This window comes from Phyllostomus discolor, chromosome 1, assembly GCF_004126475.2.
Source record: "Phyllostomus discolor isolate MPI-MPIP mPhyDis1 chromosome 1, mPhyDis1.pri.v3, whole genome shotgun sequence".
In the NCBI taxonomy this organism is placed as follows: Eukaryota; Metazoa; Chordata; class Mammalia; order Chiroptera; family Phyllostomidae; genus Phyllostomus; species Phyllostomus discolor.
The window spans coordinates 61,590,038-61,617,955 of NC_040903.2; the positions used below are offsets into that span (position 1 = coordinate 61,590,038).

The window sequence follows — 27,918 nt, forward strand, 5'->3', positions numbered from 1 at the left end:
AAAACTTTTGTGTTTGTAATAGTATTTATTCTGAAATTTCATTTGATTTATCAATAAGGTGTTTTAAACTGAAAAATTACATTTTAGATTGCTGTTAAAATTTAAAAATAAGCACTGTTTTTAAATTGTAAGGGGTATTCATTCATTCAGAGAATGTGTCACTTTCCCTTCCTGGCAAGTACTCTGTCCACCAACTTTACAACCAGGTATTGGCTTAAATGTCACATCCTTGATTTGCCAATTTAAACTGCATAACTCACTCACTTGTTTTTCTTTATAGTTCTTAACACAGTGTAATATTCATGCATACATATATGTGTGTTATAAGTATCTCCTTCATTTACCACACAGTGGGCTCCATGAGGACAGGTTATATGCACTTAATCCACCATTATAAAATGGCACAGATTAGGAGTTCAATAAGTATGTATAGACCAGTTGAACAGATTTGCTAGGTCATCCACATTTGGTGTAGTCAGTAAAATATTAGTTTGTTGTGAAAATGAGAATAGAGATAACATTTTGTCTAAAATTCAGACTTAAAAATATTACTGATTATAGTTAGTTTTACATAAAAATTTTACTCTCTTGCTTGACAAAATTTAGTTCAGTTTTATCCAGAATTAGAAGGAATTGATGCCTATGGATATGTGGCACTGTGCTGTGTGTTTCCTTTTTGTTTCCACTGGTAATTAAGGTATAGTTATAAAATTCTCCATATCTTTTCAAACATCTTTTTCTACAGCCATGATGAAAAGCTTTTGTTCAGCATCTGCTTTATTTCTGTCTTTTCTGGTTCCTTGTGAACCTGAGCTGTAGGTGTTGCCATGCAGCCTGGCTCCCCTTGTGGTGAAAGCATTGAACTCCTGGGAGCAGGAGTCCGTCAGTCTTGGTGTGTTGAAACATTGCCCTGTCTGGACGCAGCACCGAGGAACTAGTTTAACTTATGTCCTTGTAGTTTAATGGTTCCGGTGTTTCTCCAAGTGTGGGCCTCTGAACATCCTGCTGTCTGTTAAAATTTTTAAATAAAACCTAGGAGTTAAATATTAAATTAAACTCTCCTATTTGAAAAAAGTTTGGTAGACATCAGGATGATTAGGTATGGTATTCATCAATTAAATACAATCAGTCATAGGTATAACTTTTATTTGTTTCTGAAGTAACTGCTTTGGGCCCAAGAGGTGACACTGTGTCTTAAAACCATAGCAGAGTCACCGAACACCTTTTTCTGTCTCAAGTGGTCTTAAAACTGGAGATTCTTGGTTCCACATTTGAGTCACCAGTTATAATCAAAGGAAAGTGTTACCTTGGTCCCTTGGGAGATTCGAGAGTGCACAAAGAGGTGGACACTCAGATGTGTGAATTGTGGGTTGAACATAGGAGAGAATGTTGGGTGCCCATATATCATTTGTGAGTGAACCAGTCAGAAGGTGAGTGATAGAAGCCATTTAATCATTTGGCTATTTTCTTAGTTTACTTATGTGCAAACCTTACAGAAAGATGAAAGAAATAGTTGGGTGTCAGTGTCTGGCAAAGGCATTTTTTGAATGTAATGCAGTTATTTTACTTTGTGGTTAGTTAATGAGGGATATTCTTGCATTTTTCTTTCTCAGGCACCTTTGAATCAATCACACAGAGTGCTGAAGGTTAGAGTAAGATAAATTTCACAATACTTTGCTCATTATTACATTCATTATAAGGACGTAAATGACAGATATTCTTTAAGTAATTAACCTCATGCTACAGAAATAACCTGGGAAGGTTAGACAGCATTTTAAAACTCGAATTTTAAGGTGTATAGCCTAATCCATAACAATGGTAGAAATCTTCAAATGTAAAGTTCTCATTAAAATCTATCACAGAGCTATTTTAACATTTTATTTTAACACAGAAACCATGTGTGTCCATTTATTCACCAACTTTTTGATGTAGTGACAAATGTTTTTCCTGGCAAATGAATCTTCTTTTTGGAGTTTTGTGTTGCTTTTCTTGTACATCATACTCCCATTGCATTGTCTATGATTTACATTTTGAAAGACATTTTGTTAAAGATATATTGCTAATTTGAGTTCTAGAACCTTCTAGATTATTCATATCCCCCTGCCAACTTTTCTGGTTGTCTTGATTACTCATAATTTGACAGCAGTTTCTTTGTAGGGAATTGCCTTCATGAAGTCTTTCAGAGAAATAACTGTGTTCATAGAAATAAAAATACTCTTTTTACAGTAAATTTGCCAGTATTCATAATATTAAATTGAATTAAGTACAACTAGCGTAAACAGGATAAGGGACAGACTCAGTTGACTCTTAGCCAGATTACAATACACCCAATGGAGGCAGAAATGCTGGCGCTCACTTCTAAGCCATTTTTAAGTGTGTGATTTGATCAGATTTGCTTTTGAAAGAGATCACTGACTCCAGTCTCCACAGAGTGTGTCTGGGTCACATCACTGTTCCCAGCCTCATAGTAGGAACTCAACACAGGCTTAATGTTTAATGAGTAGAGGAAGGAAAGAATCATTACAACTTAGATTGACTATTGCTTTTCAGAAATATACCTTTACTTGGGAAGAGTGAGTACCAGGTTTGATGACAGATGAGAATTTGTCAGGTTTATTTCCAAGTAACACCCCCCTTCGTTGCTGCCTCTGCTCCTAGCATAATCGTGCTGGGACGGTAGGGCGCACGAAGACAGAATACTGGGCTCTGTGAGCACAAAGGTTATACAAACCTATGTTTGCCATTTAGCTAATACATGACCAAGACACTCATGGTACCTGGGTGGAGAATACGAATAACTGAAAGAAAGCCTGATGCAAACCCATAGTACATAGCAGGGTCAGTTGTTTAGTTCAATAGTTATCAGCAGAGAGAGTTCAAGGCACCATAGCCAGCAGTCAGCCTGTTCTACTCAGTAAGTGGAGTGTGTTGGTGAGTTTGGCTGAGTCAGGAGTTCCATTCAAACAGAAGTCAGCTAAGACAGCCCACCATCATTGTCCAGTGAACAGCCTTTCGGCACTAAAAAGCTAGAGAGAGACAAAACCACCAATTAAAATATCTTGTAAAGTTCCCTAGCACAGGGGCGTCGAGTGTGCAAAGGCAGTGGAATTGTGTGTTTAAGGAAGGACCAGATAGGGAAAACCTTTGCTTTGGTGCCAGCTACTGTGGAAAATAGTGAACAAGCTCTAAATTTATTCCATTGGTGATACTGTCTCTGATTTCCAGACATAAAATAATTTTTTTAAATCAGAATTTTTCTTGTGTTTGAGAGACCTCATCAAATAATTAGAATAAATGAGGTTATGCATGAATTTATAAGGTAATGCGAATATCAGAAAGTTATTATTAGCAGATGGAATCATGAAAGAAAATATCCCCTGTAAACCATCTTGAAATATTTTCCAAATGTATTCCCACCAAAAATTTCACTAGCTCTCTCCCATAGTTTCCACACACATGTCCCTGAGGGAGACCATCACCCAATACACACTCAATTAAATAGCCATTCTCCCCTCACCCCCACCCCCCCCCAAAAAGAGAGAGGGAAAATAAATAAATAGCCACCCACAAATTACTTTTTAATAAAAACTTCTTTAAGCACAACCTTAATATTTATAAATAAAGGTACATTATGAGAATGTAAGAAAAGAAAATATAAAAATTATAATATTGTAAAAAAATATAAGAGAGCAAAACAGCCTACTTTTGCTTTTGAAGTCTGTGTATCTTTTCCTGGCTACAGGTCTCAAAGGGGGTGTGAGGTTCGAGAGGTTAGTTTTTGTTTTTTTGTTTATTTGTTTGTTTTGGTAAAGAACTTTGTATTCTAGTTGGTTATCAGAGGGTATATTTACATATTTCTCTATCTATGGAGAAAAATACAGTTTTATAGAATAACTTGATAATCCTTTATTTGGTTACCTTAAGATTACTTTTTTAAAAAGGAGAAAAATAATTTAGAATCAACATTAGAAATAGTTTTTCTGCTGAATACAACTGTGGAGTTAAAGCAGAGGAACAAAAAATGACATTAATTAGATCTAGTATACTTCAGAAAATGTAGTCCCTAAATATGAATTTTTGAACAAATGGGAAATGATGAGAAAAACCATGGTACAAAGCATCTCCTGTATTTGGAATAATTCCCTCAGGAAAATTAATATTCAAATTCTGGGGCTTAGGATCTCTTTTCTAAATGTGGAAAACGAATTCATTTATGGGCTAAATTTCTAATTAATCATAGATTATAGGAATGCAGAAAAGGAAAGTCACATTTAAAAATCCTGAGATTTTAGTGCATAATTCTTGTTAATAGGATTTGAGTTCATGCTTAATTGCATTTATGATCAATGTTCAAGTAGAGGTTGTTTTTTTAATAAAGAAAATCATGCCTAATTAAATTTTATATCGGTAAAAAATATCAGGAACTTTAAACTTCGCTATCATTCGTTTTTAGGGTAGCTTTTATCTATCTAATTACAAATCAAATGTGTTATTTCAAAAGCTTAAAAATTAATGTGGTGCTAAATTTATCCTGTTTTTTTTCTTTTATGACAGATTAAATACAAAGAAAAATTTGATAATGAAATGAAGGATAAGAAACATCACTACAATCCCCTTGAAAGTGTTTCTTTTAAGCAAAGTCAGCTTGCCACTGAACTGGCAAGTAATGTAAGTTATTTTGTGTCTCATAACTTGTAATTCATAGAAAATAATTTTCAGTATCTTTTGATTCTTGGTTCCTCAGAACTGGCTGCATTGTAATTAAGCAAAATCATGTAATTTTCCAGCAGTTTTAGTTGAAAACACTGAAGTATATTTTCCAGAAGCTTTTTTCTTGAGAGAAATGTATTATTGTAATTTACTATTAATGGTTACTAATTAGCTGATAAATAAGAGTAATATTGCCAATAAAACTATTATATCTGGTCATGAGTACAAGTAGGTTACGGTTTTGCAGAAATGTGCTGTATAATATCATATATAATGATTATGACAACAGTGAACTCATACAACAATACCCACAAAATGAGGCTTATTGTACAGTGCTGCCTGGTACATGGTAGTTCATCATACAGAAATTTTCAGGTATCATACCCATGATGACTTAAAATTTCTTTCTTACCCATTATGTAAATGATGTGATACTTCTTCACAAGATTTGTTTTTATTTGAGGTGTTTAAAACTAACCAAGTTTCAATTTACAAGAAAAGGTGCCTTAAATTTTTATTAGAATTATTCAGAGCATAAAAACAAACATGGAAAAAATGGATCATTTTGCTGTTGTTGCAGGATGTATAGAGTACCTTTTCAAGTACTAATATGAATTATTGTTGAACTATCACTTTGTTAGGTCATTTAAAGATTTCAACTTCTGTCACATCCTGGGACTTATACCTTACTTTTACTATTTTTTAGAAGGTATTGATATTTGTATTCATTAGCCAATTTTTGTTTGTTACCAGAAGTTGGAATGAGTGTTTCTAATGTTTAGGATCACTAGGAGTATCAGAATGATTTCTGTTTCTTTCTCTTCTCTTTTCTTCTTTTCTTTCTTTCTCTTTTTCTCTCTCTTTTTTTTTTTTTTTTGGTGTGTGGATAAAAATGTAAAGCAAACAGTTGGAGTATGCGTGAAGGAACCTAAAGCACAGTGCTGAAAACACAAGGTTTAGAATCAGATTGCCTGGATTTGAACACTGCTCTCTCTCTTAATATTATATCTTCATCTTTCTGTGTCTCAGTTTCTTCATCTGTAAAATGGGAGATACTTAAAGTATTGTACCTACCTGCTAAGGGATGTTAGGGAGCATTTAGAAAAGCATTTGACACTTTTCTAAAGATAACAAAGTGTTTAGAAAAGTGTTTGGCACATATTAAGTGCTCAGCGTCTTTTCTGTTATTAATGTTTTATAATTACAATTACTGATATTATTATATTTCCAAGCCAGTTGGTAAAAAAAAATGTCTATATGGCAATCGCATGAAAAATACCACAAGTTCCCAAATTGCCACAAAGGAAATCAAAATACATTGGTAATTTCCCTTTGTTTTGAAAGCAGAATTTCTGTTAAATTACTCAATTCTGCTAACATCACCCTTTTTGGATATGTAAACAGTAAAGGTAATTATCAAAATATTTTCAAGTCCCTAGAAATAACTTTTTAAAATGCATTCAATAGTGAATGAGCACCATCTAGTGGTTATGTGCAAATTCATCTTACAATTTACCACTAACTGGTATTTCATGATGTGTTCAACTTGATAATTGGCAATAATGCCAAAGCATATTTCCTCCTCCTAGATAGCATTTTGTTCCATATTATTTTCTTAGGTGAAGTACAAGAAAGACATCCAAAATATGCATGATCCAGTTTCAGATCTCCCAAACTTGTTTTTAGACCATGCTTTGAAAGTCAGCAAAATGCTCAGCGGAGTAAGTGGGTTGTCTCCTGGCGGCTGTAGCTGCCATGCATCTCCCTCCAGCCACTATGCCTGCAGTGCTGTTGGGTGCATCTGCTTCTTTAGGTGTGCCTGGGCATCAATCCTCCCTGAATAACTAACTTGTTGAAAAGTAGTAGACTGCTCACTTATGTCCCACCAAAGCTGCTGCTTTATAAAAGATTTTTTTTTGCTAACTTTTTAATATTTTTCAAATGCAAACTTTCTTGTTGAACAACTATACTTCAGAGTGTTTGGGTGAGTGTCCATTCTGCCTTTCTTCTTTCCATTTCTTCTTCTGTATCCAGTTCAGTTTCTTCTTCTGTATCCGGTTCAAGGCTTTAGAACTAAGTTCAGGCTCTTAAGTCAGAGATCTTTTATTTTATGCAGGCCAGAGCAGAGTGTCTGGTATTTGATAGGCCTCTGTAATATAAAAAATTGTCTTAGTCTAATTTGTATTTTCTCTTAAAATAAGTGCTAAAAGTGTTTATATCGACACTATCCTTTTAGTCTTGCAAGGTTCCCCTGTTTTCTTCAATGCTACTAGGTGGGGAGGGTGATTTCTTTATGTCCTGATGAAAATGTTTGAATACACTACTGAGTGGGTCATTCCATTAGAACTCACCTTCTGGGCACTGTTTCAAACACTTAGTGATGTCGCTGATGCTCATAACTGATGTTCTGGCTCACCTGTCCCTCCATTTCCTGCATTTCAGAATGCCCTATGGTGGTAATGAACTCTAATTTGACCTCAGGTTATTTCTATGCCCATTTAAATAACTACTCATTCAAAATTATCCAAATTTATTGAATACCTGCTTTGGGCCAGGTATAGATCAGATGGAAAATGTGTTGGGCAAGTAATGTGGAAAAGTGAAGAGAGTTGTCTTCAGGAGGTACGCCCATAATTGTGGGGTAAAACACCTGCAGTCCAAACCTGGTTCCTAAACTATCAAATAATGAGATACAGCTTTGATGCTGGCTTGAAATATCTACCCTTGGCTTTGATGTATTGAAACTTGTGCCCATGATGTTGTGACCCTCCTTTCTGAGGCACTGCTGCTGTCCTTCTTGCGATGCACTGTGCACATAAATAATTCATACTGTTAGGAAGTTCTAAATGAGATAATTAATTTTTCCCACTGTTCTTTGGAGGAAAAGCAGCCCACCATTCTGTCCAGTCTGTTGAGCAGAGAGTGGAAAGTGAGAGGGCCATCGGGCCCAGCATCAGGCTCCGTCCAGGACACTTAACCCTGCTGCCCCGCTGCTCCAGCACCTGCCCGTGCACCCCTGCACACGCTCCTCTGCTCCTTGAGCGCCTCTGTCTCAGTGTCAGGTGTTCCTTCAAGACTCATACGTAGGCTTCTCCACTCAGTATGTGTCTATCCTCTGGTCTGCTTAGTTCATCTGTGGCCATTGTCTGGTTTCGATCCTTGCACTGGCATTTTGCCCTTGACTGTTCCTCATCCACACTTGGGTTAAATCTCCTTAGGGCATGAGGATTTGTGTGTAAATAAGCCACTAAAAATATGTTGGTGGTAATTTAAAAGTTTGGCAGCTGGAAGAAAGCATGCCACTCATAGGCAGTGTTTCTTTTCAAGAATATTGACCTTTAGTTTGTAATAATGGTGAAAAACCACAGTTTAAGTTGTTTCTGTCATCTTTTCAGCAGAGAAAACCCAGCAAAGTCATATATTACATTTATTTTATATACCATTTATAAAGTTTAAATCTTTGTTTAGGTGGTGCTTTTGCCTAGATTATAGACACTTTGCCTCATAGCAGAATTGCAACTTAGTGATCACATCATGGGAAAGTTTAAGTCTCAAAATGAGTTACTCTGAGGTATCTATTTATTAAAGTTGTTTGATAACATACTGGCTCAAATTTATTGTACATTAGAATTGCCTCCTTTTAAATTTTTTTAAAAAAATTAATGTATAGAAAATTGGAATTTTGTAGATTTATACAGACAATTTAATTTTATTAAAAGATTGAATAACAGATATTTAATAAAAAGATATTCTGCCAGAATTAGTTGTCAATTTGTTATAGATGGCTGTTTTTAAAGACCTCTAAATGTCTTTGGTAAATCATATTTTTAAAAATTTTAATGCATAGTGCGTAGAGTGAAATCACTGTTTGTGAGTTTGTGAGCTATACTAATTAAATTTTTGAGGGAACATTTACCCCCGGAAAATTGAGCTCTTAGTAGCTTATAGTTTTCTCTTATAACTTTGCATACATTAAAAATATATATTGTGTGTTACTCTGCATAACTCCCACTAGGAGGCAACAGAGACTACTATATAAGGAACAGCAAGTATTAAAAATTCTTTTGCAGATCTTAATTCAAATGATTTTGTTTTCTTATTTTACTTCATTTTTTTAACATTGGAGTTTCTGAGAAATTCCCTAACCATAATAGATTATTGTTTTGGGGATAGTATTTATTGACCTTTTCTCAGGATATTATTATTTCAGATGTAATATCTTAGACTTTATTAGTTCCAGATTTTAACTCAGTATGGAATATGTTTTAGCTTGTTATGTTCAAGTCATGATTATTTTATGAACATGTATTATAAAATAACTTCTAATCAAATTATAAAGTCTCTAAGTATGGTTTTATCCTTAGAAATTTTCTTTCTTTTTTTTAGATTAGCAGAGGGGCCAAAATTTAGAACTTGTTCTCTTCATTCAAAGTGTAGTATGTGAACATTGTCATGAGCTTTCTGGGGCCTTTGTCTCCACTCCATTCTGGTTAGAGTTGTGGGGGACACAGCGCTCCAATCGCCTGAACGTGCCTCTGGGTACTGTTGCTGGGTCTCCGTGGAATGGCGGTTCCCCTGTGCATCCTATCCATCCTCAGCACTGGGGCTTCTTCCTATTTTACGCTCAGACATCTGGATGTCTGCTGAGACCCAGTGTCGGTTTCTCTGTGGCAGGTCTTTCCTGCTCCCTTTCCAGTGCTGCTCACTTCTCCCTCCACTCTGCACAGAGTGGCCATTGTCACTGATATCCTTGTTGCCTAATGAGCAACCAGCAGCAGATTCTCTGCAGCCTCGAGTCTCTGAGAATTACTGTTTACCTCTAAAAGTCTCTTCCAAATATGTCAGAATAACCAAGTGTCCAATATCCAATTATCAAAATTATAAAGTAATTTTCGTCTTACTGCTGACTATTTTACTTAAAAACGTATTATACTTGCCAAATTTGGCATTCTTAACCATTCTGGTCTCTTCCATATTCACCTTTTTGTCTGTATGTGTAAATAGCCTTAATCTAATTTCTTTACCTTAAAATTTCAACCATCTCTACCCAGATTTCTCAGTGTTTCTCCCAGACTTCTCACCTCTCCTTTTAGAAAAATTAGTTGGGTCGTGTCTCATTCTCTCAGTTTCCTTGTGACCGTTTGTCACCCTCATGGCTGAGCCCTTGTATACAACTTTCTTCTTTCTGCCTCCAATTTTCCTCTCATTTTTCTTCCTTTCTTTTCTCCTCTTCTTGGAGACGCTGTTACACACTTACCTACCTGTTCTAGGATAAGGGAAGGACAAATTGCCTACATTTTGCTCACCCTGGCCATACGCTGTTGTCCTGTGCCTGGCTTTTCCATCGCCACTCCCCTGTGTTGCGATTGTCTTTTATGTTGCGTTTACAGCTAATTGTCCTCTGCTTCTTTTGAGTGTTTCATATGCTGCTCACACTGGCCACTTAGAGCTGGTCTGTCTTGTCTTCTCAGATTATCTCACTGATAGAAATACCAGCCCGACTGCAGATGGGAACTTTGCAGCTCTTGTTGGCTTGTTTTTGTTCACTTTGCATTCCTAAGTATTAGTTGCTCTAATTAGACTCTTTGATTGTGAATTTGAAATTTCCACGTTCTCTGTTTTAGCGAGAGTACAGAAAACTTTTCGAGGAAAACAAAGGAATGTACCATTTTGATGCCGATGCTGCGGAACACGTGCACCACAAAGGCAATGCCACTCTCCAGAGTCAGGTATACACCCTCGCTGCCTGGACCTTGCAACCTCTAACCGCCTGCACCTGACCTAGAGTGTGAAGCTACTGAAAAGCACATGCACCCTGAGAAAGTCAGTGTTGCTTCTGAAAATCTCAAACACTATTCTCTTAATATTTATTGAGTTTGGGAAACTTAGACCATGTTCCAATGTAACAGTATCTTATAAGATACTAGTAACTTCACACAATTTAAAACTTACAGTATATGAGTCAATTAAATGATGATCAAATCTCATGATGATTTCAATTTTTATGGTGTACTGACTTGTCATTTTGTGCTACAATATTAATTTTCCAGGCATGATGTTTATTATAATTTCACAGTTCAATTATAAGTGTTATGAAAATGGGTAAACTATTTTGCCAGTGTACTCTGCATTGTTTCTGTCAACTGTGAAATTCTGTGTACTCCATAAAACAAATTTTTAAAAATTATTTTCCTCCTTTGCACACTTTAAATTTGATATCTATATATTTTTTGTTCTGTGTTTCAATAATTTCAAAATATATCTTTCCAACATCTATTAAATCAAAATTTGCATCATTCTTTTAAATGTATCCTATGGAACATAAATTTGATAATGATTTGACATCCGCCTTCAAAAAAAATACACAAATGGCTCTCCTTTAAGGTCTAGAGATAGACAGTTTTTTCTTTCCATTCTTATTTTCATTTTATTTTTCCCACAAAATTTTATCCTAATGTAGTATATTATTATATTCAAATGCTTTCATCGATCACTCTGTCATACTTCTCTGAAACAGAAATATGCCTACAAATAGGAATTTTAAAATTGGTTATGCTTCCTAAGTACTGAAAAATTTCTTTTGGATTTAATTGTCATTAAATTATCATTATTATATAACTTAAATACTTTTATTAATAATTATTAAACATAATAATTTAAGTGAAAATACACTTCTGAATGAAATGAATCATGATTAAAACTTTTCTATGATTATACTGTGCTCTCTTTGGAAGCACATATGCTAAAACTTTTCTATGATTATAATTTTATAATTTTTATATTGCTAAAAAAGCCAACCACTCTGACAGTTTATATATAGTTTTAGTTTTTTTTAATTAGTAGATGGAAAATATCAATCAATTTATAAACTGAAATAGTTAAGGATTGGTTGTAATTGAAATAAATAATTCATGATACTATTAAATAATGCATGCAAAACTGAAAGAAATGACATAAAAGCTCTGTGTGTGTTTTACCTACTGGCTATGGAAAAATTCAGCAATCCCAGAGAACACTGTCCTCCCTTTGACAGAAAGAGAATCATAACTATGTCTTCTTTCTTGTTCATGATTTACCGATAGACATTCTGGCTACCACAGGGACCTCTCTTGCCCTTCCCTCCTCTCTCCTTCTGCATATGCATGCTGTGTGTGTACACATTTATAACCCCATGTATATAATATATAACTGTGTATCCCAGCTATTTAAATACTTTATTCAAGTGCTAGAACTACATTATTTAGTAGTTCTAAATTGCTGTTATTTCTTAAAAACTTTTTAAATGTATTACCTCTTTACTGTCTTTGTATGTCATTAACTACAGGGGGCCCAGGGATCAACCTCAGTGGCCAGAATAATGTGGTTTTTAAAAAACAGGATGATGCTCTGGCTTATGTGGCTCAGTTGGGGGCTTCGTCCTGCAAACCAAAAGGTCATGGGTTCTATTCTTGGTCAGGGCGTGCCTGGGTTGCGGTTCCACCCCTGACGGGAAGTGTATGAGGGGCAGCTGATTGATGTTTTACTCTCACATTGATGTTTCTCTCCCTTTCTCCCTTCCCTCCCCTCTCTCTAAAAATAAGTAAATACAATCTAAAAAATAAGTAAATAAATAGGAGAAAACAGGATGATTAATTTGGGACACATTTATTTTACTTTGCTCTATTTGCATAAGGGCTTGTGAGCTTCATATGTTTTTTATACTTGGTTTCAATGAAGGTTAAGTACAAAGAAGGATATGAGAAAAATAAGGGGAAATCGATGCTTGAATTTGTTGAGACACCATCATATCAAGCTTCAAAGGAGGCTCAAAAGATGCAAAGTGAGGTGAGTTCCCTTGATTTGTTATCAGATGTTCAACACATATTTGGTGTTTTATTATTTGAAAGGGTTCAGGAAAGTGGTTCAGAAAGTTTAGTGGATCTCCAGGACACCACCCAGGAAGACCCAGGGGATCCCCAGTTAGGATATAAGCAGCTTTTCTGGGTCATTGGATCATCTGGCCCTTAGTTTTTCCTGTTTGGCAAGTATGGATATTAGGCCCTGTGAACTCTTTAATGTCCTTCTCAGCACCCACATTCTGTGATTATAAAATTGACACTTTCAGGTGAGTCCATGTAAAAACTTAGATGAGTAGGTAAAAAAATGAATAGAAAAAGAAGAGCTAATTGCTTTATTTACCTTTTCTTGGCAGTCACAGTAGAACTAACATTTATTCCATACTTATTCAATACTAAGCAATCTGTGCTAAGTAATATGCTAAGTGCTTTATCTATATCAGCTCATTTAATCCTTTTAAGGTAATGTAATGATGCCAAGTGGGCATCCCTAGATTGGTAATGCTTCCACTGAAAGTAATTGTTTTACCCGAAATTACATATCCAGTAAATGCCAGTGTTTTAGGACCTGGGCAAAGTCATCAGTTTTTTTTTTTTTTTTCCCCACTTAGAGAAAGTGTCATTCTCTACTTACGATGACACTAAGTCACATCCACATATTCCCCACACTGGCTCTGCTCTCTGTGCCAGTGAAATTTCTTCTGTTTCTGGTTTCATTGGGGGTGGGGGAGATGCCAGACACAGAAGGTTAGGTCTGCAGCCCACACCCAGCTCTGTAAGTACAAACATGGTATTCCTTGGACAGGTTAGAAGTAGTAGGCGGTGGCGTCAGCCGATTACAATGCCAGCACTCCTCTCCAGGAAGGCTCCATGGACAAGACCTTTTCTATTCTCCACTAACAACAGGAACACAAGAGAAGTGATAACTTCTGGACTATAAAACTCTCATAGGAATTTTGTAAACACTACATGTGCTATTTGTTGAGATGCTATAATTCACCTTCTCCGGGAAAGGGTTCTCAGATGTTACTGTGGCTTGTCGAATAGTCTTAAGTTGTTTAATTTTTTCTTCAAGCAAGAGAAGAAAAAATAATTACTTTTTTATATTTTACATCTTTATAAGCCCCCAAACATACAGATATTTGCTTCTCAAAGAATCAATCAATGGGCAATGTAGACTAAATTGTCTTTATTTACATGAACTGCTCAGATGATTTTTTTTCCCATTGGAGATGGACCCTGAAAAGAGAAGAAATTCACCAAGTACAAATTTCACTACCCAGATGACAGGGGCTTCAAAGGTGCCCTCAGCACTGGTAAAGTGCTACATATCCTATGTTCATGTCTGCTTGTGCGGACCGCAAAGCCTGATAGCTGGCACTTGGCTTTTACCACTGCTGTGGCTCTGTAGAACAAAAGGAAAATTAAACGTTGAGAACTGACAAAAAAATTAGTCAAAATTCATTGCTGTTGGTTGGCTGTTTTGACATGAGGTGTAAATCAGCTTTAATGTTTAATTGTAGTTAGGCATTTATTAGATGATCAAGAATTCACTTACAATGGGGCCTGTGTACACCTTTTGTTAACATTGGCTTTCAAATTTTGCTAGTCTGACTTCTTAGTGTTGTTACTAGGGAGGAATTGTCCTTTGCAGAGACTAACACATACTTCTCTTCAATTACAGCCATTGGCAGTTAGATTTTTAGACTTAGCATTATGTTTTAGCTCAGCAGGACTGGAAGAAGAATAAATTTTCCAATACAAAGTATCTGGACCAAATCTACACTATAAAGATTTATACTATGTAATTTAGTATAAAATTTTATGTTAGGAAAGTAAAATATCTAAACATCTTAGACAAACTTTGATATGAAGGATGTGTTGAATGAAATACCAGTGAAGTAGATACAAACAAGTGGTGTTTACTTGTAACAGAGAAACTTGACCTGAAGCCACTTTGGGAGCCTCCTATGAGTATTGAGTCTAAGTATTGATGACCTTGGGAACAGCCACTCATGTTTTTGTTATAGCCAATAATTATACCTCTCTAGCTTTCCTCTACTGTCAGATACAGTGTGTTTGCTAGAAGAAATCTCTAAATCTGGTTTTGAAAAGTTCTTTGGTTTCTGTTTCACAAACAGAGCTCTCCTAACAAAAAGCATATGAAGAGTTTTTCCCTCTTGGTCATGTCTTGGCTGGGTTTAGTCATAATCAACCTTCCTTAATGACTTACTTTAGTGAAATAATTTTTTATAGAGGAGAAGGGCTTTTTGAAGTGAAATATTTTAAATAATATTAATATGCATATATTTATATTTCACTTTTTGAAAGAGTCATTTTGGGCCTGAAAATGTCCTAGATCCAGTCCTGTAGGAAAACTCATTATTGTTCTTTGGTGTGTCTTTAACTCAGAATGTTTTCAATGCAACTTATTGATTAGCTTTGTTAATTTTAGTATTTATAGAATGTCCACTGTGGCTTTTTCTCTTGCCACACCCAGATTATTTGCTAACTATGTAATACAGATGTAGATGAGGAGACATCCTGTTCTCTTCTCTCCCTTGTGGTGTGGCACATTTCTTTACAGAATTACCTATCTCTGTAATAAGTACATGGTGAACCTGGAGAAAGCTTTTCATTTTGCCTTAATGACAGTCTCATGCAGAATTTATTTTTATCATCTTTGTGATACAATTTGAATAAAATATATAGGTGGTAAAAATCTTGGGTTTATTTGGCAAATATTTCACATGGATGGATATTTTTGTTATTCAGACTATATTTATAGTCATGAAACATGGGTTTTTACTGATTTGCAAATATGTAATTCAAATGGTAGAGTTGAGAGAATCATAGCCCAGGGGTGGCTGAGTGTCAGGAGGGCCGATGAGAACATGGATTTAGACTCCGCTGTCACTACCAGCATCTTTCATTGCCCATGTGAACTCTTACCTAAAGAAAAATTTATCAGGTTCAAGGTAAGATTTTCCTCACAGTGTAACTTGATTGATATCAAATTCCATAGATGGTAGAAACATATTCTCAATGCCAGTTCATTAAAGGAAAATCTTCCCTTCCTGCCTCCATTACATTTCTGAAATGGTCTTTCCTGAATTCAGACAGTGCGAAGGGTGATGAAAACATGAACATTAATACTGCTTTGATTGGAATGGCTTCTCTGCTGCCAGATTTTCTTCCAATGGATGGATCCACTCTCTTTTGAGTGAACCAGTCAGGTGATCCAATCACACAGCCAACTTTATTGGTTCTCCTCCCAAAATGGGCTGGTGTCAAACAATGACAGACCGTAAGATGTCAGGCAGCCCCACTCAGAAGGCTTTCCCAGAGGGAGCTGGTACTTGAAGATTTTGCCATTGTTTGGTGGAATTCTAAAATTTATGATGAAGTTGGAGATATTGTCCTGCTGATAAGAAGACTATGAGGTGGTAGAATTATATAAGAAAAATATCAGTTTTGTTCTGAGGATTCTTGTTCAAATACCTTTTCAACAGTCACTAGTATCTCATTAGTTTAACAATTATGTCGTCTTATTTAACAGAGAGTTTACAAGGAGGATTTTGAGAAAGAGATTAAAGGAAGGTCATCAATGGATTTAGACAAGACTCCAGAATTTTTACATGCAAAGTACATCACCAACCTTCTGAAGGAGGTAAGATCCTGATAATTACCATTAAATATTGCAAAAGAAAACTAAAAACTAAAGAAATGATCCTGCAAGTGTTTGGTTAACAATTCACAACTAAGTCAGTGAGTTTTAGATATTAATCCATTCTCTTTCCCTCACATTGACCTTTAGTAACAGAGTTTTTCACTTTCCTATTAGAACGAGCATTTTCTTAAACTTCCCTGCAGCATTCTCATGGCATTTGATGTCAGAAATAAGGTGCGTTTGTGTGAAGGTCTGGATAAACATTACATTATTTATAAGTGGTTTGTGTTCGATGTACAGTGGGGAAAATAATATATCTAGCACACAGAGTACAGCACTCATGTCCATGTTTTATTTTATTCTCATCTGGATTTCCCCCCCACCCCAAATTTAGTGGTGCATTTGGCTCACAATTAGTGTATTAAATTTATTGAGCATTAAGGTCCTCATACCCAGCAATTAAAAATACTGTGTTCACCATCTATCCCTTTAAAAGTTTTCCCTTTTTTTAAAATGCCTGCAAAGTAAGCTGGAACTCTTCCAACTCTCTATTTAAATAGAGTGTCTTTACATTAAAGAAACGCATCAAAGAACTCCATGTCATCTGAATTTTGAACTGAAGAAATTATTACTGAAAGAAATGTCTTAAACCAGTGAAACGAATGAGTATAATTATCTACATAGACATGCATCATCTTAAAAATCAAGTGCCAACTGGCATTTATCATTTAACTGCTTTTACACATTTAATGTGATTCACTGTTGTAATATATGTTGGGCTGAAACAGGCATATAATTTATGGGAGAGTTTTTCTGCTACCTTATCTTTTCTCACTTTTGTTCCTATCAGGTCTTTTGAAGTTGAAGGCTAATCAAATTGCAACTTCCCATTTTTGTTGACTTCCACTTAAAAAAATACACTATTATGTGAATTTTTAAAAGGGGAATCTTTTCATTATTTATGTACAAATGAGAATGTGAGGTCTATTTTGAGATCCATAAATGGCTTTAATATAACACCATTGCCTTTTTCTTTTATTCCTCTTTTTGAGTGAATCTTCTCCTGTTTTCAGATTTATTGATTCAGCAGGACAGCAAAAAAAAGGCCCAGAAGTCTTTGATTTAGAATCTTTCAATTAAGTTATAGAGATGTCTAATTTTAAAAAGGGGCTCTTAGGGACTTAATAAAAGTGTAACTTCCCTTTCTAAGTGTAAGCATTTAGCTTTAATTAGTCTTTGCATGTTTTATTTTATTATAGTTTTACATTTATGTTGCCATTTAGAGTGTTCAGAGTATCATTTTATGCTTCATTTTTTATTTTATTTCCTCAATTGTCCTTTAACATTGGCAGCATAGTATTTTTATTTTCATTTTGCCCACGTGGAAGTCAAGGCTCAGTTACTTAAAGACTTTTGAAGGTCGCATGACCAAATTATTGGAAGAGCTCTGACTCTCTTCCAGGTCATTTGACGCCAGAGCTCTTTCCAAAATTACATGCAGGTCATTACAATGTCTGGTAGACTATTAGTTAAGCAGGGGACCAGCTAATTTAATTATACTGGACAAAGAGAGAATAGCATGAAATGAACCCTAGAATTAACTGGAACACGATTTCTTATCATTAAAGGAAGTCTCATCTTTCACCTGTCAAGTTAGTCATAAATGCAGCTTAGTCAAATTGGATTAAGATATTATTTTGATAATCCAATTAGTAAGAAAACAAGAAGTTCATTAGTACCAAAGACTTAAGTTATACATATGTTAGTAAAGTCACTTGGATCTATTTAAAATATAATATTAAAATAGGTGAAATTCAAACCACATATTATCAACCTGTAGGAAATTATTTGATTTTATGAATCCTTGAATAAAATTGAAACTTATTTTAAAACTTTGGCTACACCAATCCTTTTGATTTTGTAATATTCCATTCTTTTTTAGCTGTGTTCTTTTGGTGATTCATATTTTATAGACAGTTTTCAAAGAAATACTTCAAATAATTAATAAGAAACATGTATTCCTAAGATCTTCCTCACCATTTAAAGGAGGACATCTTTTTTAAAATGTGGCACCAGTGTGGTACCAAAATACATTAGAAGAAAGAATGAAAGGGAAAAGAGTGATAATATTGGAATCTACTCTAAATATTTTTTAAAGATTTTATTTATTTACTTTTAGAGAGGGGAAGGGAGAGAAAAAGAAGGAAGAGAAACATCAATGTGTGGTTGCTTCTCTCACACCCCCTATTGGGAACCTGACCTGCAACCCAGGCAAGTGTGCTGACTGGGAATTGAACTGGTGACCCTTTGGTTTGCAGGCTAGCATTCAATCCACTAAGCCACACCAGCCAGGACTAAATATGTTTAAAAGAGAAAATTTCTGTAGGAAATAAAGAGCAGGAATTCCTCAGAGTCTGATTCATTCCTTTCTAAAAACAGTTTCTCCTTTCTATGGTTTTTAGAAAATACGTAAAACAGTATACAAGTTAAAAAGAGTTTCTCGGTAAATTTTAGATTGTAATATTCTTGTCTCATAGAAGGAATATAGAAAAGATTTGGAAAATGAAATAAAAGGGAAAGGAATGGACCTTAATTCAGAAGTTCTTGATATTCAAAGAGCAAAACGAGCATCTGAAATGGCTAGTGAGGTGAGTATATTTATTTAACAACTGAAAATGGATGAATATTTAGCTGATTTTTAATCTATAAATTTTTCTCAAAGATTTTGTATCTTTTAATAGGTACAAATATAAATTTAATAGATATTTTTAGGTAAAATATATCTACAAGATATATTTCACAACTTTATGTGTAAGATGACTATGGGTAGCTATGCCCCAGTAGTCTTTTCTCAATCAATTAATTTTAAAACGCAGTGCTCATTGTTTCTTTTAATATGATATGAGAAAAATGACATTTCCCCATTTTTAGAGACAAATCTATATTATAAACCAAAATAAATTTATGAGATGTAACTTTATCTTTTAAGCAAGCAAAAGGCAGAATATGAAGAAGCCGTGTCATTACGGTCTGTTGGTCACTGCAGCTTAGAGGTTCACTGCTCACAGCCCAACGGGATCTCCAGTCCTTGGCCCAAATGTGGCATGGGTCTAGTTAAATCTCTTTATGATGCAAAAGTGGCCACTTCTCACTTTACATGACATTTATGAGAAGGAATGAAGTGCCTTCAATATGCTTTCAGTCCTTTAATTCTTGTCTTATGTCATTACGTTGATATCAAATAATGACACTGTTTTGAAGAGAATCTAGCTGAATTTAGCAGTGAAAAAATTCAGAGCTTCATACCCATTTGTATTAATAAATGTGTGGTGATGATAATGATAATGACCCTATTGGTCAGGTTGCAAAGGATAGAAACCCCACTCAAACTGGGTTAAGCCACAAAGGAAATGTTTTGGTTTGTGACTAGAAAAGTCCAAAAATCAAGTTTCCTTCAGGTTGGAATTCAAATGATGTCTCTCTTTTTCATTTCTTTGTTCTGTTATGTTCTCTGTTGCTTCACTCTTGGGAGGCTAGCTCTAAGTAATAGCCCCTCTTAAGGACAGGATGACTCATCTCTGTGGCCAGTAGTCTCAGTGGGAAGTGAGCACCTGTTCTCTTATAGTTGTAATTTAAGTCCAAAGATTGAATCTCATTGAATCACCTGTCCTGTGCCCTTACCTGACTTAGTCTTTGTGTCTGGGGGCAGGAAGCTTTAATGACCTGGGATGGTTCTCCTGGTCACCCATTTGTGTAGTTAACTTCCTAGGTAGTTTAACCATGTTTTAATTATGAAATATTCTAAGTTGTTATGTATTTAAGAAAATTTACACATCTTTAACCATATTCATGTTCTTCAAGAAAATTAAAGGAACCACTAAGAGCATTTTAGTGGAATTAAAAATGCATGTGCAAAGAGGAGAAATCAACCCACCCAAAGTGTGTGGTTTGAGAGGGTTTGAGGTAATTCCTGAAAAGAAACTGATGGAACTCTTTGCAGAAGGAGGAATGAACACTGGTCAGGCAAAAACAACAGATGATCACTATGACCTTTGGCTGTTATTGTCATTATACATTTCTACAAGTTTTTCTATTATGGTGACATGTCCATTACACATTCACAGGCAGACCTTGTAATCATTGGTCAGTAATACTTGGAAAAATGGTCTTGAACTCTCAGTGGCAGTCTGGGCAGATGCAGTTGAATGGCAAGATGGTGGCAGGAGCAGCAATAGATCAGGTCTTAATATTCGGGTACAGCAGTAAAAGAGCAGAAGTAGTTTCCAGTTATTTAACACACTTAACAGTGATCCTGCATGAGGAGTCATCCCCATTTTGCAGATCAGTAAACCAGAATGGTTAAGAAACATTCCCAGCGTCACACAGCTGTCAAGCTATCAAAGTCAGTCTTCTTTCTACAACATCCACTCACTTAAACCTGCCTTTCTATTCGCCAGACCCCAAGACAATTGTCAGTGAAGATTTTCATCTGGCAGTTGTCTTATAGTAAAAATACTCAGTTTCATATACTTTTCTGTAGTGAGAATAATGATTATAATTCTAAGCAGTTTAGAAAGTTTAGTTCTCAATGATCATTCGTAGCACAAAGTAAGCTGTGATTTTTTTCTTCTTCTTTTCTTTATTAAATATGTTTAGCCACTTTTTGGTATCATTGAATACAGATATATGTTTGTCCCCTGAGTGTCTGAATGTTGTAAAGTGTTGCTATTTTACAGAAAGAATACAGGAAAGACCTGGAGTCAGAAATTAAAGGGAAAGGAATGCAAGTTGGCATTGATGCCCTTGAAATACAACATGCCAGAAAAGCCTCAGAGATAGCTTCACAGGTTAGTAGAGTAAGTGGTGCAGACCTTGAGATCCATATTTTAGAGCCTAACAAGTCACATTAGTAACTTGATTATTACATGTAATTTTCCAAAGCTTTCTGTGACTAGTTTAACAGTTTGGATTGGAAACCATTTCAAATCATTATGATTATTTGAAAATTTACAGTTTCTGCTTTGCTCAGTTCTTCTAAAAATATCAGAGAAAACTTGGGAAGGACATTTTAATATCACACTCATGTGTGCATGCACATACACACCTTATCCTATAATATAGTGAATTTCATGTTAACATAGGCTGTGATAAATGTTTTCATACTACTTTTTCTTTAAGGATGGATCGTGTGTGACTTGACATTTCTGTGTTTCCAAGTTTCTAAGCAACTTGAAAATCACATATGAAGACCCTAACATGGCATTGATAGCCATTTCTGTGTGATTTGGTTGCATGTTCTCAGAATATCCTCTCTTGGCCTCATCCCCATGCCGGCCATTTCTCCGGAGTGGGCATGTGGGGTTGAGGTGTTATCAGTCCTCGATGACCACATTCATTTGTCGAACACCAATTCCTCTTCATGTAATATGTGTAGTGACAGGGCGTTAATTCAGAAGTTTGGGCTTAGATGCTATGATAATGATAGATATCAGATAACAAAGTTGTAGGAATTAGACCATATATATGCTTTTCAAAGGAAGTACCCCAGAATTGGTTCCATACCTGTTGAACTTACCTCCAAACTTTCAAGACTATAAAAGGGTCCTTGGAGTGGAGAGTATTGGGGAAGAGATGATTTTATAAGAAGCATATGTAAAGAGAAAGTTGGGGTGCTGGTTAAGGGGTGCCACTCACTTATATCCAGGCTGATTATGGGGATGCTACAGTGGGGCTACTCTGAGAGCTATAAAGTGTCACTTGCAGTTTCAAGAGCTGGCTCAGGATTGACTCCCACTCTGGATATCTGGAGGGTGGAAGTAGCTGACTAACTGCCAGGGGAGTTGCTGGTGTGTGGGGACCTGCCCAGGGTTTGGTACTTGCCAAGGGGGTGGGATGGCCCTCATGGATTTACATAGAGAAACTGGGGATGGCATAGAATTCTTGACCAATAGGGGTTCCATTTAGAAATGGCAGAGGAGAGATACATGCTAAACAACTCTTAAAAACCTCCTTTTACCCTGACCCTAATTCTTTTCTCCCCCAAAGAGATAACCATTGTTATAAATTTGTTATAGAGCCTTCCACATCTGTATTTATGTAGCTATGGATAAACATACATTTGTACACATGCAGTCTTAAAAAACTGAAATACTGTGTACTTTGTTCTGTGCTTCTTTTTTTTCTCTTAATATTACAGTTTCATGTCAGTTCATATAGTTCTACCTCATTTTTGTAGAAAAAATCAGTTTTATGTAACATGGATGTGAATATACAACCACTCACCTTTTGATGTCTCATAGGTAGTACTATGTGTAAATGGCAATATACAATGTATTATAACAGGGACTCAGCATTACATACCCAAACCAGAACCTCTACTTTTTCCTCAGATCTGCTTCTCTCTTAGACCTCCTTCTTAGCAAATGGCATTAGTGAAATCCCAGAAGTTACTTTGATTCCACTTGTCAGAAAGTTTTATTGTTTCCATCCCATAATGGTTTTTTAAAGCCATCCTCTTCTCCCCACCCTAGCCCAAGCTACCGTCTCTGCCACCTAGATTATTCAATAGATTCCTATCAGAATTTTCTCCCTTAGTATCCATTCTCTGCCCACCAGCCAGAAGCATCCTTAAAGAATAAAATTGTTGCTCCTCCCACTTAAAACTTTTCAGCGGGTTCCAGTCATGTCCAGCATAGATGTCACACTCCTTGCTTTGGCATTCAAGCTCCCCTTCCTGCCCATTTTCACCCTGCACCCTGCTTCCCTTGTTTATCGTGCTCTAGCCTCACAGGCTTCTAGTTTGCACCCCTACAGGTTTTAGGGTCTGGTGACTCCCTGAAAGTCCTTCTCATGCTCTTTGCATGGTTGGTTCTTCTTTGCACTTTTTTCTTGTTATTTGTTTCTTAGATTTAATAATACTTTCTTATGGTGACCTCCTAGGACTTCTGAGTAATTAACTATCCAGTAACTATCAAATCACTACTCAGAATTCTCTGAAATTTTTGTTTTTTGAGGAGGGGGTGACATCCAGTGCTAGTTCAAGGTACTAGACTGGAATATGGGGCCAGGATAATTCAGGGCTGCCGAAGAGTTTTCAAAGCCATCCTCATGGTCTGAGAGTTGAAGCCAAATGAAAGCATCCTTTTGCTGGAGAAAAGAATGTGGAAAGAACAGAAATTTTGTGTTTCACACTGTTACCTAAGAACAGTCTTCCAAGACATAATTACTTTTATGTCATGTCTTTCTTTAGTAGGTAATAGATTATTTTAGTCGATGATGTACTGACTTAGATTTCTCCATATATCTTGGGATTGTATAAAAGGAAAATGGTACATATTTAGTTACTAAGAACCTAGGGGAAAAACAGGCCTAGAGGAGTCAGCTGTACTATGGTTATATTTAGCCCAGATGTTGTTATCTTTGCAATCCAAAGGTCTCATTTGCATATAATCATTGCATGTCCCATTTTGCCCAAATGACAGGTTCTCAGATTCTTCTCAGTGAGCGTTTGGGACGTTGTCATAGTACCAAGTTTATTTTTTCAATTAAAGTCAATGTGGTGTATTGTTGCCATATATGAATGAGCGATCCTCAAAAGCCAAGCCATCCAGGAGCTAAGGGTTTGACCATGTGATTTTCTTTAGTCAGTGGGAAAATAATAAACATGGCTCAGGCAGAGACTCTAAAAGGAAGTGCCCTCTTGAAATGTAAATGTCATCATGTTTTTTTAAGCCTTCTGGTTCAGGGTATTTTAGTATGCATCAATAAATAACTGATGTAACTAGTGTCCTGTGTAGTCTATTTATGGACTTAAAGATGTTTTTAGATTTGAACATTCCTGTTGGAAAATTAAATGATGCACCTTCTACCATGTGACTTCGGTGGCTGTGTATGACTAGTGGATCAGTTCCTGCCCTTATTGTCCTTCAAATGAAGTATTTTGTTTTGGAGTCTTAAGAAGTTTATTAAAAACTTAGAGCTTTTTAGACATAGCAATAATTTAATGTTATTCTTTTGACATTTAAACATTATTACTTGAACTCTTACTCGGAAAAGTAAAACTGAGACTCGGAGTAAAATAGGCAGATTTATGAGTGGAAGATAGGAAAAATATATTTCTCTGAGTTTGAGGTTTTTATTTACAACTTCTCTAAATTTAGAACATCATAAATAAGCAAGACAACATTTACTTTAAAACAGTTTTCTACAAATCAAAAATATGTCAACACAATGGGAAATAACTGGTTTGGAAGAAATATAATTACAGATTGTCAATAATTTTTTTCTTTTAATAAAGTTTTTCATTGAAGAATAGCATGCATCCAGAAAAGTGCACAATTATAAGTGTACAGCATGCCAAATTTTATAATCTTTAGTTTTAAAGTATAACCAGAGTATCTTAATATGTTTGTGCATGTCATTTCATTATTTTGGAAGTAACACATAATCCAACTCGAGCTAGCTTGAAAAAACAGATATTATTTTGCTCTTGTACTAAACAGCAGAAGAATTCTTAGGTATAGCTTGATCTAGGTCTCAAACAATATAATTCAGTTTCAGTTTCTATCTCCCTATTCTTAGGCTTTCTTCTGTTTGCAAAGGGGCATCTAGCAGCTCCTGGGCCTAGTTCCTTCATGTCTAGAAGGAAAGAGTCTTCTGAAACTTGTATGCAAAAAAAAAAAACAAAAACGCACCATCCCTGAACCAGTCATGAAGAGCCAGGGATAGGGTATAATGACTGGTTTGAATCCCCCAGGGCCCATGCATCTGCTCAGTCTCACCCAAGCTGAGTGGCTCAGAATGGGGGAGCAGTGGTAAGTCAGGCAACTAAAGAAGGGAAAAGAGGGGTTGAGTTTCAGGGAAACAACCAGCAATTGTTCACTACAGAGCAACAGTTTTACAATCCAATTCTATTGATATTCATTAACTGAGTGATATATTCACATATAATTTATCAACTTTTATCATATTGAAATATAAAATTTCCCCTGGGTTGACTATATTTTCTTTCTTAATTCAGGTGAGTAGAAGAAAGCCTCCTGATTATGTATAAACTGTTCTAAGTCATGTTTCTACCATAAGTTAAAGCCCTGTAGCTCTATAGAAAAAAGGTCCAGCATATCTCCAAAAGTCATGATTCCGATGTTGAAACGACATCAAGTTTTTCGAGCCCTAATTGACATCAATTATTTTAGAGCCCTAATGGCATGTTTTATTTTCTATAGAAAGACTATAAAAGAGATCTGGAGACTGAAATTAAAGGGAAGGGCATGCAGGTGAGCACAGACACTCTTGATATCCAGAGAGCCAAGAAAGCATCCGAAATGGCCAGCCAGGTGAGAAGCAAATGACATACTAAGTTTAACACAAACACATTGAATTGTACATAGAAAAAGTGTAAATGTTATTTCTGCACATACGGCTTTGAGATTGAAACACAAAAATATCTACATTGTTATGGAAGACTAAGCAAAGCCCTGAAGATTATTTTGTTTTTTATTTTATTTTTTATTTTAGATAGAATATAAGAAAGACTTGGAAAACGAAATCAAAGGGAAAGGGATGCAAGTGAGTATGGACATTCCAGACATGCTTCGAGCCAAGAGGGCATCCGAAATCTATAGCCAGGTTAGTATAGAGTTAAGCTGCTCAGAACAAGGTATTCCAGTGTCCAGTCACCTTGTGTTTTGTGCATTTCCATGACTAATACCTTTTTAGGGGCACTGAATTCAAAGTCAGATAATATCTGTGCAAAGGAACCACTAGCCAAGTTTTAATGAACTTCCCTAATGAGGGGGGTGGCTGCCGCAGATCCAATTCAGCAGGCCTTACTCCCCGTCAGAGCTAACCTGCCGGGCCCCTATTTTGCATCCAAGGACATTTTGACCCTTTATACAAACAAACAAACAAACAAACAAACCCTATTGTGTACTTGGCCTTAATGTTCCCTCTACAGAAACAAAATTACAAATGAGTTGTCTTTTACCCATTTTATAATGAATATTATCATTAAAATAATCAGCTCCAACTAAAACTGAGTGAATAAAAAAGTACACATAGTGTAAGGTGAAAAAGTAAATATTAACTAAAAATTAAGAACTAAGTTTTCTTGGTGAGATATAATATGCCAAATTTATCCTCTAGAAAAACTTGGTATGGAGAAATAATGATCACAAAAGAAAATATTTAATGAGAGAAGAATTAAAATCTGATTTGAGCAAAAATATTCATTAGTGAAACATTTCCTTGCTATAAAATTTGCATGCAAAAATAAATCCCAAAGGAAAATAAGTAGTGCAGCAAAAAAATGGTTATAGAAAATTGACCAAGGAACTAAATTTGGTTAATGCAGTTTATACTTTTAACCAAAGTTGTCCAAGTTTGTTAAAATTCTGTTTAAAACATAAGGAAGGAGTCTAAACATCTGGTGGCTAAAAACTGTGAGTATCAAGACGGCAGAGGCAAATGTCAGAGGAGCTGCCTGCTTCTCCACCTCCTCAGACGACACAGCAGGTGGGATGGTCCAGATGTGCATGCTCATCTGTCCTCGGTGTCTCATGATGGCACATGTGAACTTGGAGACGTTGTCTCTAACTGTATCAGCTGAAGTAATCTCTTAGATAAATGCATAAACTAGACAAATGGGCATTTAAAGTCAATGGAGAGAAGTTGCTGTCTTAAGAATACCAAGCTCATTCATTCATTCAACAAATGAGTACCTGTGTACATGCAAAATTAGATATGGTTTTGCTCTGCCGGAGCTACAGGTAATCTAATTATCAAATAACCATGCAAGTAGAGTATTACAAACCATGATATACACTACCAGAAAGTAAAGGATTCAAGAGTTAAGGATTTCCAGAGGAGGTGATGCGTGGGCTGTCAGAATTTCTGTTTTAACTTACCAGTGTTGATTTTTTTTAGTGTGATACCAGGATACATCTGATTTTAAGGAATTTTAATTATTTTGCATACAATGGAGTTCTAGAGGATGTGATAATGCTATGGTGCATTTCAACATGAGAAATAATTACTTTTCCTAACAAGTAATTGTATGCCATAATGATTAACATTACTGATTTGGGAATTAGAGCACCTGGTTTTAAATCCTACTTCTGACACTTAGTTAATGATTCTGTTTCCCCATCAGTAAGAGGAAATAATGATACTCTCTGTGGCTTAATTAAATGAGCTAATATGTGTTCAGTACTTACAACAATACCTATTACATAGGAAGTATTATTAAATGCTGGTACTAGTGGGAGATATTACCCAAGTTGTATCAGAGCTCATAATAGTACATATTGTAATAGAGCTCATTTAGTAGATAAAAACTGAAATTTTTATCTTAAGGCAAAGTATCTTCTTTGCCTTAATCAAATGTATCTTGATTTGAAGTAGGAAGCAAAACCTAAACCCAGAAGCATGGAAATAAGTAGGTATAGAGAGCCAGGTGCCTTATGGGAACTATGGAGCAACTTCGAACAGGGATGAGACTGCTCGTGAAAGAGTAGGTTCTAAACACAGAGTGGCACCAAGGCCCAGCCCACCCGAGGCCGTGGAATGGACTGGAGTGGCAACCACAACCTGAGCAGAGATGCTTCTGGCACTGTTGGCTTACTCTGTTTGCATACTCCCTTTGTTTTTGTGGTTGCATCAACAACTGCATTGAGTCATAAAACACAACTTACAGCCTTGTGGTAT

The 27,918-nt window shown here is 35.8% G+C and overlaps 1 protein-coding gene across 3 annotated transcripts in view; it reads left to right on the forward strand.

Moving 5' to 3' along the window:
* Positions 1-27,918, forward strand: part of NEBL (nebulette) — a 341,865-nt gene that overhangs the window by 263,886 nt on the left and 50,061 nt on the right. The window contains exons 10-18 of one of the 3 annotated variants that reach the window (XM_028506854.2): positions 4,555-4,668; positions 6,330-6,431; positions 10,335-10,439; positions 12,427-12,534; positions 16,105-16,215; positions 18,753-18,863; positions 20,952-21,062; positions 25,440-25,550; positions 25,732-25,842. The exons of the other annotated variants lie outside the window; for them this stretch is intronic. Coding sequence (XP_028362655.1) covers positions 4,555-4,668; positions 6,330-6,431; positions 10,335-10,439; positions 12,427-12,534; positions 16,105-16,215; positions 18,753-18,863; positions 20,952-21,062; positions 25,440-25,550; positions 25,732-25,842 — 984 coding nt within the window. The remainder of the gene's footprint in view (positions 1-4,554; positions 4,669-6,329; positions 6,432-10,334; positions 10,440-12,426; positions 12,535-16,104; positions 16,216-18,752; positions 18,864-20,951; positions 21,063-25,439; positions 25,551-25,731; positions 25,843-27,918) is intronic. 3 annotated transcript variants of the gene reach the window in all.